Source organism: Eubalaena glacialis, chromosome 11 (assembly GCF_028564815.1).
Source record: "Eubalaena glacialis isolate mEubGla1 chromosome 11, mEubGla1.1.hap2.+ XY, whole genome shotgun sequence".
In the NCBI taxonomy this organism is placed as follows: Eukaryota; Metazoa; Chordata; class Mammalia; order Artiodactyla; family Balaenidae; genus Eubalaena; species Eubalaena glacialis.
In genome coordinates, this window is record NC_083726.1 from 54,827,417 (window position 1) to 54,841,199 (window position 13,783).

General features: G+C 42.9%; 1 protein-coding gene across 2 annotated transcripts in view; it reads left to right on the plus strand.

The window, feature by feature from the left end:
* The window catches only part of PPM1H (protein phosphatase, Mg2+/Mn2+ dependent 1H), a 267,686-nt gene that overhangs the window by 115,233 nt on the left and 138,670 nt on the right, over positions 1-13,783 (plus strand). For both annotated transcript variants that reach the window (XM_061205751.1, XM_061205752.1), the window contains exon 3: positions 9,823-10,167. In XM_061205751.1, coding sequence (XP_061061734.1) covers positions 9,823-10,167 — 345 coding nt within the window. The remainder of the gene's footprint in view (positions 1-9,822; positions 10,168-13,783) is intronic.

Sequence of the window (13,783 nt, forward strand, 5' to 3'; positions counted from 1 at the left end):
TGCCGTCCCAAACAGAATCAGTAGTGAGGAGGAAGAGAGGATAGACCCTGGATGAGCATCTACCAGAATCAGCCCCATCACCTGAGCCTCCTGGTACTTTCCTCTCCTGGGCTGCCATATCACCTCTCGATCCATCCAAATTCTACTTGTCCTGTCTTCAAGTTCCACCTCTCCCCCACCTCCCCAGCCCACACTGGTCTGTCCTTCTTAAACATTGAACTTGCAGGATTAGCAGAGGCATCAGAGTCTTCTAAAGAAGTTCCCTCACCCCCGCCATTTTGGTGAAGAACTGAAGCCCAGAAAATGACTTACCTGAGATCATATTGTAATGGTAATGATAGCAGCGCCCCCAACGCCACACGCACACGCACACACACGCACGCGCACACACACACACGTATACACGCGCACACACACGCACACGTGCGCACACGCATACGCACACACATACACATGCACACGCGCACACACGCACATGCGCACACATACACACACGTGCACGCGTGTGTGTCCGCTTGCTTCAAATGTGTTACTTAGCTACTGACTAGGCATAAATTACCTCTTAACCTCCCCAGTACCCCTCTGCCATAAGGTAGCTATCACCTGCCTTTTAGTTCCTAGGAAACCATGGCACAGAGATGTTAAGCAACAGGGACGTCCAGCTCTAGAGTGACCCAGACAGGGTCCAGGGCCTGGACTGCCTTCCTCTCCTTGGTCTGTCTCCCACTCAGCTGATTGGTATTGAAGATGCCATTTGAGTTCAGATCTTCTAATCCTTAGGTCATTGTTTTTTCCACTTAACTTTCCTCTGAGATAATGTGCTTGTTCCTTCTCTTTACGGTGCTTTTAGTCATGCATAAGTGTTTCTTCCTGCCTGGATTTGATTGAGTGTCTTATTAGGGTGGTATTTACCTCCTAACTGACATCCTCACTTTCACCCTTTATTCCGTCCTAATCCTCACAGCTTAGCTTGAATGACCTTTTTTTTTGTTTTTTTTTTTAATAGATCTTTACTGGAGTATAATTGCTTCACAATACTGGGTTAGTTTCTGTTGTGCAACAAAGTGAATCAGCCATATGCATACATATATCCCCATATCCCCTCCCTCTTGAGCCTCCCTCCCACCCTCCCTATCCCACCCCTCTAGGTGGTCACAAAGCACTGAGCTGATCTCCCTGTGCTATGTGGCTGCTTCCCACTAGCTATCTATTTGACATTCGGTAGTGTATATACGTTGATGCTACTCTCACTTTGCTCCAGCTTCCCCCTCCCACCCCAAGTCCTCAAGTCCATAAGTCCATTTTCTATGTCTGCCTCTTTATTTCTGCCCTGCAACTAGGTTCATCAGTACCATTTTTATTTTTATTTTTTTAGATTCCATATATAACTGTTAGCATACGGTATTTGTTTTCCTCTTTCTGACTTACTTCACTCTGTATGACAGACTCTAGGTCTATCCACCTCACTACAAATAACTCAATTTTGTTTCTTTTTATGGCTGAGCAATATTCCATTGTATATATGTGCCTCATCTTCTTTATCCATTCATCTGTTGATGGACACTTAGGTTGCTTCCACGTCCTGGCTATTGTAAATAGAGCTGCAGTGAACATTGTGGTACATGACTCTTTTTGAATTATGATTTTCTCAGGGTATATGCCCAGTAGTGGGATTGCTGGGTCATATGGTATTTCTATTTTTAGTTTTTTGAGGACCCTCCGTACAGTTCTCTGTAGTGACTGTATCAATTTACATTCCCACCAACAGTGCAGGGGGGTTCCCTTTTCAGCACACCCTTTCCAGCATTTATTGTTTCTACATGTTTTGATAATGGCCATTCTGACCATTTTCATTGTAGTTTTGATTTGCATTTCTCTAATAATTAGTGATGTTGAGCATCTTTTCATGTGCCTCTTGGCCATCTGTATGTCTTCTCTGGTGAAATGTCTATTTAGGTCTTCTGCCTATTTATTTATTTATCTATTTAGTTAGTTAGTTAGTTAGTTAGTTAGTTATGGCTGTGTTGGGTCTTCGTTTCTATGCGAGGGCTTTCTCTAGTTGCGGCAGGTGGGGGCCACTCTTCATCGCGGTGCGCAGGCCTCTCACTATCGCGGCCTCTCGTTGCGGAGCACAGGCTCCAGACTCGCAGGCTCAGCAATTGTGGCTCACGGGCCTAGTCGCTCCGCGACATGTGGGATCTTCCCAGACCAGGGCTCGAACCCGTGTCCCCTGCATTGGCAGGCAGATTCTCAACCACTGCGCCACCAGGGAAGCCCTCTGCCCATTTTTTAATTGAATTGTTTTTTTTTTTTTTTTTTTTGGTATTGAGCTCCATGAGCTGTTTGTATGTTTTGGAGATTAATCCTTTGTCTGTTGTTTAATTTGCAAATATTTTCTCCCATTCTGAGGGTTGTCTTTTCGTCTTGTTTATGGTTTCCTTTGCTGTGCAAAAGCTTTTAAGTTTCATTAGGTCCCATTTGTTTATTTTTGTTTTTATTTCCATTACTCTAGGAGGTGGGTCAAAAAGCATCTTGCTGTGATTTATGTCATAGAGTGTTCTGCCTATACTTTCCTCTAAGAGTTTGATAGTGTCTGGCCTTACATTTAGGTCTTTAATCCATTTTGAGTTTATTTTTGTGTATGGTATTGGGTAGTGTTCTAATTTCATTCTTTTACATGTAGCTGTCCAGTTTTCCCAGCACACTTTATTGAAGAGGCTGTCTTTTCTCCATTGTATGTTCCTGCCTCCGTTGTCATAAATTAGGTGACCATACGTGCGTGGGTTTATCTCTGGGCTTTCTATCCCGTACCATTGATCTATATTTCTGCTTTTGTGCCACTACCATAGTGTCTTGATTACTGTAGCTTTGTAATATAGTTTGAAGTCAGGGAGCCTGATTCCTCCAGCTCCATTTTTCTTCCTCAAGATTGCTTTCGCTATTTGAGGTCTTTTGTGTTTCCATACGAATTGTAAAATTTTTGTCCTAATTCTGTGAAGAATGCCATTGGTAGTTTGATAGGGATTGCATTGAATCTGTAGATTGCTTTGGGTAGTATAGTCATTTTCACAGTATTGATTCTTCCAATCCAAGAACATGCATCTGTTTGTGTCATCTTTGATTTCTTTCATCAGCGTTTTATAGTTTTCTGAGTACAGGTCTTTTGCCTCCTTAGATAGGTTTATTCCTAGGTATTTTATTCTTTTTGTTGCGATGGCAAATGGGATTGTTTCCTTAATTTCTCTTTCTGATTTTTCCTTGTTAGTGTATAGGAATACCAGAGATTTCTGTGCATTAATTTTGTATCCTGCAACCTTACCAGATTCATTGATTAGTTCTAGTAGTTTTTTGGTGGCATCTTTAGGATTTTCTGTGTCTAGTATCATGTCATCTGCAAACAGTGACAGTTTTACTTCTTATTTTCCAATTTGTATCCCTTTTGTTTCTTTTTCTTCTCTGTTTGCCATGGCTAGGATTTCCAAAACTATGTTGAATAAGAGTGGCGAGAGTGGATATCCTTGTCTTGTTCCTGATCTTAGTGGAAATGCTTTCAGTTTTTCACCGTTGAAAATGATGCTTGTGGGTTTGTCATATATGGCCTTTATTATGTTGAGGTAGGTTCCCTCTATGCCCATTTTCTGGAGAGTTTTTGTCATAAATGGGTGTTGAATTTTGTCAAAAGCTTTTTCTGCATCTATTGAGATGATCATATGGTTTTTATTCCTTAATTTGTTAATATGGTATATCACATTGATTGATTTGCGTATATTGAAGAATCTTTGCATCCCTGGGATAAATCCCACTTGATCATGGTGTATGATCCTTTTAATATGTTGTTGGATTCTGTTTGCTAGTATTTTATTCAGGATTTTGGCATCTATGTTCATCAGTGATATTGGTCTATAATTTTCTTTTTTTGTGATATCTTTGTCTGGTTTTGGTATCAGGGTGATGGTGGCTTCGTAGAATGAATTTGGGAGTGTTCCTCCCTCTGCAATTTTTTGGAAGAGTTTGAGAAGGATGGGTGTTAGCTCTTCTCTAAATGTTTGATAGAATTCACCTGTGAAACCATCTGGTCCTGGACTTTTGTTTGTTGGAAGATTTTTAGTTACAGTTTCAGTTTCATTACTTGTGATAGGTCTGTTTATATTTTCTAATTCTTCCTGGTTCCGTCTTGGAAAATTGTACCTTTCAAAGAATTTGTCCATTTGTTCGTGGTTGTCCATTTTATTGGCATATAGTTTTTGTAGTAGTCTCTTATAATCCTTTGTATTTCTGCAGTGTAGTTGTGATTTCTCCTTTTTCATTTCTAATTTTATTGATATGTCCTCTCCCTGTTTTTCTTGATGAGTCTGGATAAGGATTTGTCAATTTTGTTTACCTTCTCAAAGAACCAGCTTTTAGTATTATTGATCTTTGATATTGTTTTCTTCATTTCTGTTTCATTTATTTCTGCTCTGATCTTTATGATTTCTTTCCTTCTAACTTTGGGTTTTCTTTGTTCTTCTTTCTCTAGTTGCTTTAGGTGTAGTGTTAGATTGTTTATTTGAGATCTTTCTTGTTTCTTGAGGTGAGATTGAATTGCTATAGCTTCCGTCTTAGAACTGCTTTTGCTGCGTCCCATAGGTTTTAGGTCATTGAGTTTTCATTGTCATTTGTTTCTATGTATGTTTTTATTTCTTCTTTGATTTCTTCAATGATCTCTTGGTTATTTAGTAGTGCACGGTTTAGGCTCCATGTATTTGTGGTTTTTACAGTTTTTTTCCTATAATTGATTTCCAATCTCATAATGTCGTGGTCAGAAAAGATGCTGGATATGATTTCAATTTTCTTAAATTTTCCGAGGCTTGATTTGTGACCCAAGATGTGATCTACCCTGGAGAATGCACTTCCGTGTGCACTTGAGAAGAAAGTGTACTCTGCCACTTTCGGGTGGAATGTTCTATAAATATCAATTAAATCTATCTGGTCTGTTGTGTCATTTAAAGCTTGTGTTTTGTTGTTTATTTTCTGTTTGGATGATCTGTCCCTTTGTGTAAGTGGGGTGTTAAAGTCCCCTACTATTATTGTGTTACTGTCGATTTCCCCTTTCATGGCATTTGCCTTATGTATTCAGGTGCTCCTATGTTGGGTGCATAAACATTTATAATTGTTATATCTTCTTCTTGGATTGATCCCTTGATCACTGTGTAGTGTCCTTCCTTATCTCTTGTAACAGTCTTTATTTTAAAGTCTATTTTATCTGATACAAGTATTGCTACTCCAGCTTTCTTTTGATTTCCATTTGCATGGAATATCTTTTTCCATCCCTTCACTTTCAGTCCGTATGTGTTCCTAGGTCTAAAGTGGGTTTCTTGTAGACAGCATATATATGGGTCTTGTTTTTGTGTACATTCAGCCAGTCTGTGTCTTTTGGTTGGGGCATTTAATCCATTTACATTCAAGGTTATTATCAATATGTATGTTCCTTTTACCATTTTCTTAATTGTTTTGGGTTTGTTTTTGTGGGTCTTTTTCTTCTGTTGTGTTTCCCGCCTAGAGAAGTTTCTTTAGCATTTATTGTACATCTGGTTTGGTGGTGCTGAATTCTGTTAGCTTTTGTTTGTCTGAAAAGCTTTTGATTTCTCCATCAAATCTGAATGAGATCCTTGCGGGGCAGAGTAATCTTGGGTGTAGGTTTTTCTCCTTCATCACTTTAAGTATATCCTGCCCCTCCCTTCTGGCCTGCAGAGTTTCTGCTGAAAAATCAGCTGATAACCTTATGGGGATTCCTTTGTATGTTATTTTTTGTTTTTCCCTTACTGCTTTTAATATTTTTTCTTTGAATTTAATTTTTGTTAGTTTGATTAATACGTGTCTTGGTGTGTTTTATCCTGTATGGGACTGTGTGCTTCCTGGCCTTGGGTGACTGTTTCCTTTGCCATGTTAGGGAATGTAATCTGTTCAAATATTTTCTCAGACCCTTTCTTTTTCTTTTTTCTTTTTTTTAATTTATTTAAAAATTTTTCTATACAGCAGGTTCTCAGACCCTTTCTTTTCCTCTTCTTCTTCTGGGACCCCTATAATTCGAATGTTGGTGCATTTAGTGTTGTCCCAGAGGTCTCTGAGATTGTCTTCAATTCTTTTCATTCTTTTTTCTTTATTCTGCTCCTCGGCAGTTATTTCCACCATTTTGTCTTCCAGCTCACTTATTCGTTCTTCTGCCTCAGTTATTCTGTTATTGATTCCTTCTAGTGTGTTTTTCATTTCACTTATTGTGTGGTTCATCTCTGTTTGTTTGTTCTTTAGTTCTTCTAGATCTTTGTTAAACATTTCTTGTATTTTCTAAATCCATGCCTCCATTCTATTTCCAAGATTCTGGATCATCTTTACTATCATTACTCTGAATTCTTTTTCAGGTAGATTGCCTATTTCCTCTTCATTTATTTGGTCTTGTAGGTTTTTACCTTGCTCCTTCATCGTGACATATTTTTTGCTGTCTCTCTTTTTTTTTTTTTTTTTTTCCCTTTTTTTAATGAGTGGGATTGTGTTCCTATCTTACTGGTTGTTGGGCCTGAGGCTTCCAACACCGGAGTTTGTAGGCTGTTGGGTAGTGCTGGGTCCTGGTGCTGAGATGAGGACCTCTGGGAGACCTCACTCCGATGAGTATTCCCTGGGGTCTGAAGTTCTCTGTTAGTCCAGTGGTTCAGACTCAGCTCCCACCGCAGGAGCTTTGGGCCAACCCTGGGCTCATGAACCAAGATGCCGCAAGCTGCACAGGGTGGCAAAAAAGGAAAAAAAAAGGAGAACAATAACAAAGTAAAAAATAAAATTAGATGAGGAAACTAACAGATATGTTAGAAAAAAAATAAAAATAAAAATATAGATGAAATAACAACCAGAAGGTAAACCAGAACCACAGTAATAAAAAAGAGGAAGAGAAAAAAAAAAGAGTCGGAAAAGGCCTTGGCTGTGGAGGGCGGGGCCTAAGCAAGGGTGAGGTTTGAGTGGTGGGCGGGGCCTATGCTTAGGACCCACAGGGCTGGAAAAGGCCCTGGGAGCTGTGGTGGGGTGGGGCTTAGCCTCAACAGAACAGAAGGGGCCCAAGCGTGCCTCCCGCCTCTGGTCTCAGAGGGCAGGGACCTCACCTGGGAGCCCAGTAGGCTTCCTGGGCTTGAGTGGGTGGGGCAAACGCCCTCCTCTCCTGCTCTTCCGGTCCTGGAGGTCCCCTACCACCTACCTCTCCTGGTCTTCCTGGCCTCCCTCCTATGCCCCCAGGGTCTATGCGGCCTGGAGGGGGCTTTGGAGGGCGGGGGACCAGCCTAGGAGCTCAGCAGGCTCCCTGGGCCCAAGTGGGTGGGGTGGACGTCCTCTGCTCCTCTCCTGCTCCTTGGGTCCCAGAGGGCCCCTCCCGCCTGCCTCTCCTGTTCTCTCCCGGCCTCTCTCCTATGTCCCCAGGACCAACCCCGTCCGGAGGGGACTTCTGAGGGCATATGACCTGGCCTGAGAGCCGGGCAGACTTCCCCAGCCAGCTGGGCAGGGGAAACGCTAGGCGTGCTCTGCCCTGATCTGAGCCCCTGAGGGTCCCTCCAGGCACTGGAGGGTTCCCAGAACCCCTCCCGGCTCTCAGCCACACCTCAGGGGCACTGGTCCTGTCCAGCCTCCACTTCTCCTCCCCCTTAAGTCCCCCCATGTCCTACCAGTTCGATTGGGGGTTCTTCCCATCTCCTTGGGCATCGGGGTCCCCCACCAGCGTCCGGCAGGTGCCCTAGTTGTGGGGCGACGTGAACTCTGCATCTTTCCACCGCCATCTTCTCACCTTTAGCTTGAATGATCTTTTAAAAATGCAGATCAATTTTCTAACTCCCACTTCAGTCAATGGCTTCCTGTTACTCTTAAGCTTAAGCCAAGGTCCTTCATGTGTCCTGGAAGGACTGAGTGGTCCAACTACTACCTCCTTCTCCAGTCTCATGTCATCTCCCTCCTTTCCTGCCTCTGTCCCCTATTCAGCCACATGGCCAAGGTCAAGTCTCCTCTTGCTCATCACACACCTTCTACCACGGAGCCTTTGCACCTGCTGTTGCTGCTGCCTGGTGTTCTCTGCTTTCCTCTCCTTATCTTGTGAATTTCCAGTGGTCCTCAGCCTGGTCCTCAGCCTGGTCCTCATGTCCTCAGGAAGCCTCCTCCAATATGTCCCTTTGCAGGCTGGCCTCATAGCACTTTGTCACCCTCACCAGAATTATGATCTTACATTTATTTGTGTGATTATTTGATCAGTGTCTGTCTCCTTCGCTGGATTCTTAAAATCAGACCCTGTCTCTATATCTTTCATCTAGTCTTTCATCCCCACGGCCTACTTTTGTGCCTGTCACAGAAAGAGTGCTCAGTAAATATTTGTTGACCAAAAAAAAAAAAAAAAAACAAAGACTATTTTATCTCTAAGCATCTAGCACAGAATTGAGTAAAAACAAAGTTTTAAAGGGCACAAATAGAGTAATGGCATATGTCACCCTAAGTACACAGTATCTTCCAGCATCATTCTAAGAATGACCAAAATGGTGGTTACCAGGGACCGGAGGGTGGGGGGGATAAGGAGAGATGTTGGGTAAAAGTACAAACTTGCAAGGAGTAGTAAAAAAGTCCTAGAGATATAATGCACAGTACAGTGAACATAGACAACAATATTGTATTATAATAATCAAACTTGATAGGAGATTAGATCTTAATTATTCTAACCACAAAAAAACACAATTATAGAGATGCTAGCTATTGCTATGATGGCAACTATATCACAATATATAAATGTATCAAATAAGCATGTTGTACACCTTAAATTTATACAATGTTATAGGTCAAATACCTTCAATTAAAAAAGTAAGATAGACCAAAAGAACTTTATATAATGGCTTCAACTAAAGAAAAGAATTCAACATTTATTGCTGCAGGCTAGATAAGCCTAGTTGTCAGTAGTGGATGTTATATGCACCTTACCTATTTAATCTCAGTATTTAATATCTTATCCCTCTAGCTACACCATAATTGAGCTGCCTTTTTTTTCCCCCTATAGCTAAGATTTTAGGCATATGTGATTCAAACATGGTTTTTAAAAGTGTTCATCTTGAAATAGTCTCAAAATCAACAAGCAGGTACAAGATCTGTGGTAGATGAGGGAACATGGGCTGCACGTAGCTTTAGGATAGGAAGAGGAAGCCAAGATGCTGAGTGACAGCTGGAAAACTGAGGGGAGTAGGAAACATGAAGAGGAGATTTGAATTGACTGCATCTTGTGAAGGTTGGACTAGACTGGGTGTTCAAGGGAAAAACATGTTCTACAAATTCAGGATGTAGACATAAGCAGATGGGGCAATTATCTGAGAGTGTAAAAGCCCTATGAGGGGAAAATGGGTCTACTTATCTCCCCTTGAAGAATCTGTAAAAAAGACCTTAACTTCTTCCAAAGACTCCAGGTCAAACCTGCTTGGGGGTTGCAGCAGAAGGGAGGTGAGGAGTTAGCTGTTAAAACTGTAAAGACCTACCTGTTTGTATGGAGTTTTACCTCTCACTTCTGCACATCAAATTAAAGTAGCTCTCACCCCAGCTGAGCAGGTGGTGACTTGGACTCCTGCCCTGGGTGGACAGGCAGGGACCACTTTCTCCCTGGGGTGGTGGTAACAGCAGCGATGAATCTGGGGACCCTTCCCTAAGTGTTTTGCTCTGTTTGGACCCCCGTTGTTTGCAGACAGACAACCAGATGGACGCGCTGACCCCCGGAGGTGTCGCGCCCTCACCCTGGGGCAGTGGCCACTGCGTTTCTCACTCGTCCTTGTCGCCCTCCTCCCGCAGGAATCAGAAGGCGTTTCCTGCCACTACTGGTCGCTGTTTGACGGTCACGCGGGGTCCGGGGCTGCTGTGGTGGCATCCCGCCTGCTGCAGCACCACGTCACGGAACAGCTGCAGGACATCGTGGAGATCCTGAAGAACTCGGCCGTGCCGCCGCCCACCTGCCTGGGCGAGGAGCCCGACCACACACCCGCGAACAGCCGGACTCTGACCCGTGCGGCCTCGCTCCGCGGAGGGGTGGGCGCCCCCGGCTCCCCCAGCACCCCGCCCACGCGCTTCTTCACCGAGAAGAAGATCCCGCACGAGTGCCTCGTCATCGGGGCTCTTGAAAGCGCATTCAAGGAAATGGTAGGTATCACTGAAGACTCTAGGGCAGCAGGGGCCCGGGTGGTCACTTAAGCCCATATACTTGTTTCTTAGAAAGTTCCCTGGAAGGGCATGTCTCTGACCTGTCCACTTGCTGCATGATCCCCTCCGTCTTCTCCTTTTACAGCAGGGCTTCCATTCTCAAAGGAAGTGGGCAGCAAGAGAGTTCTAGCATCCAGTGCTGGCAAAGGTGTAAAAGAGGATGGAAGAGGGATAGTGCATGAGGTGATAGGCTTATTAAATGGATGCATATTGCTTCTCTTTCTGCCAACTCTTATGGATGCCAGCTGGTGGGATTGAACTTAATTGAAACTGTGATCTCGGTTGCCATCTGTTTTACATGTGTGTACAAGTTCCAGGTGTTTGGGGAAATGGAGCTTTTAGTAAAGTGCTCAGAAGTACCCTTGCTGTACAGATCTAATCTGAGAACAGCTATTTTCCCATGATTGGCAGTGTGGTTCCCACTGCTTAAAGCAAGTAGGGGCCAGTATCCAAGAATTATTTGTTTTACTTGGGAACGTGGATTTGTCTGTACATTTAAATTTGAATATGTCTGATCAAGGGATTCAGCCTCCCTCCTGAGAACACACTAAGCTGCCCTCCCAGTGTCCCCTGCTTGTCCCTCTGCCCGGTGAGAATGCACATAGAAGGTCTCTTCTGTGCCACCCCCTTGAGCTCACTTTATACTGAGGCAACTATTTGGGTCCCAAAGATTTTCTCTCCTGAGCAGCATCCTGCATGCAGATATAGTAGGAGATATGTAAAGATGTTATAAGGACTAGAGTAAGGTGAGTGGGCAGTAGTGTCCTTAAAACCTGGAGATTAAAAAGTGATGACAAGCTCTTAGGTACAGCAAGAGCAGCTAGAAGCATCTCTGCAGAATTGAATGTCCACACCGTACACATTCCAGGATCTCATGATGTCAGGTTGAGTGCTAATGAGAGGAGAAAAGTAAATAATATTAAACAGCGTCATCTGATTTGTTTACAAGGCAAAAAATTGTTCATATACTCATGCCTCTAATTTGCAGTCTCTCCTCTCTTTAACTCATTTCTTCTTTGGTTCCAACGTTTCTCTCCTTGTCACATATTTACCCTTTGAGTAGCAGGTGGTTTAAAGTGCACCTCCATCTCAGGAGTATCTGGTAGCCTTCAATCCCAAGAAAAACACCAGGAGGCTAGAAAAGATTATTTAGGAAAAAAGGAATCAAGGTAGTAAAAGTGACTCCTCCTTGGGCTTGGTATAAAATCTCCCTCTATCATGGAAGCTCTGATGTGAATAGCTGTTTCTAAACATGGATGCTCAGAAAGCTAAATATTTAATTGAGGTAAAAATTTGACAGTGGACCATGCCCCTAATGGGAGAAAAAGTCAGCTTACATGATAGAAGTGAAAAAAAAAAACAGAAGAAATTTTGGCTTTTTTATTTCCTTCGGTAATTGCTAGTACTATGAGGTATCTTTTACTTCGAACTGCTGTATTCTCCACTTCATCCACTAGAGGCCAATGTCACATTGAGTCAAGCCTCCACACGGATCTCAGACTGTTTCTGCCCATTAATGGTGCAGGGTTCCTAGCAACTACTGTACTTGAGAGGCTCATTCAGAAAAATACTTAGTAAAGAGCCTCATTCTTGTTTTTTAAATTTTTAAAAACTTTTCACTAGCTGATTCATTACCAGAAATTTTTCTTGGACACTTGGTTGCCAGCGAAAACATCACTTCACTTTCCTGTGTAATTCATTCAATACATAAATATTTGTTGAGAACTAACTATAAGCCAAGCCTAACTGGGAAGAGAGCATGGAAGAAATTAGGCAAAGACAGATATTAAACAGATAAAATATAAATGGGAAGGGCCTCGAGAGGAGAAATGCAGAGTAGGTAGGAGTCTGATAAAGAGATGAAGTAGGGTTCCCTGGAGAAGCAATGCTGTCAGGGAGTAGGAGGAAAGCAGACAGAACGTGGGAGCTGGGAGAGTGCTCTGGGCAGAGACAACCGTTTGTGTGAAGACCCACATCACGGAGAGAACCCAGATGAGCCAAAGGCAGCAAGCTGACGCCCACCGTGGTTAGATGCAGATTTCAAGGGTAGGGATGCTGTAAGGTGACTTGGAGAGGCCATCTGTAACCAGCCTGTGGATGACTTGCTGTGCCATAATATGAATTTTGGGCCTTAAGCCATTCTGTTCTTTTCTAATCCACCCCACCCTATAGCTTCTTCTTCACACTTAACGTTTTCCCCAGATTGTCTCTCTAGCCCCCAGTGTGCCTGCTACCTGGGCTTTGCACCAGGTGCTTGGCCTTATTAAGTGAGAATACTCATCATTCCTTGGTTCTCCTGGCTCTTGGCAGTGTGGCCCTACCTCCTGCACGGCAGGGGACTGAGCCAACTGATGCCTGTTGGCCCAGAATAGTTATTAATACTGTCCCCTTTTACTCTCAAAAGTGTCCCTGTCTGGATGATGTCATATGTTTACCCTAATTATAGAGAGATGCTCTAGTTTTTTCTTTGCTTCATCAGGGACTTCAGGAAAAATCTACTCCAGCGTCACAGAAAAGTGCCTGACTTAACCATTAAATAGCTTGGGTTGAGCTTCAGAACTTACAACAGAGAAATTATATAGCATACTATGGAAGGCCATTGTCAACTCATAAAAAATACTTTTTCTTTCCTCCCTTTCTCGCTATTAGGTTTTGAGAGTCAGGGTTTAAAGGTAAACTTTGGTTCGAAATGCTCAACACACAGCTGATTTCCTTATTCTGTTGGCCTGACCTTGGTGGTTCCTCCTTAGACCTTTCCGAAGGGAGCAGGTTTGGAATCTCCCGGCCATTCTTAATTTTTTTTCCTCACAACAGCCAGCTACTTTCTGACTTTCTAGGTGTTCTTTAGGTATTGCAGGTTTTATGCCATTCTGATCCCCTGTAATAGGAAAACTCAATATTGAATAAGAGTCAGTCATTTCAGCTTTGTGGCTCTCTTGCTTTCTCCTGCACTTTCAATCCCTAAAAATTCCCCATGCCCAGCACCTCAGCCTCAGATTTGCTGCACTGATGACATCTTTGCAGCCACCCCTCCTGAGATTCAGAATGTAACTTATAATATCTTTAAAGGCAAAGCTTGCCTTTCGTTTGGGGTTTTGCCTTATTTATGACAGTTCAGCAAAGTAGAATCAGAGGTCATTCCTCTCTCCCCACCTCCCACCAGTTCCCTTCTCAATTACTTATATTTTATAACCAGCATTCTTCTAGACACCATGGGGGTCTAGAAGGAAAAGATTGGATTTTGTATCTGGGGGTATTTGTCGTCACATTATACAAACACAGAGATAGATAGTATCTCATTTGTTTTAATGTTCTGAGTGACATTAAGTGGAATGTTCATATCTATCTGAAAGAGAAAATTGGATAAAAAGGTTCAGAAACACCAGACCAGAATATATAATATCTATTTCTAGGAAAAAGTAGGTACTCGTCGAAAAATAAAGGCTAACAGAAGTGGGGGGGGGAAATGCTGTGGACAAGAGGAGATGGTAAGTTTCATCAAATGCTGTAAGCCTCTTTGAAGGCACTGTTTTTCCTCTTCTCTTTGATCCTGGGG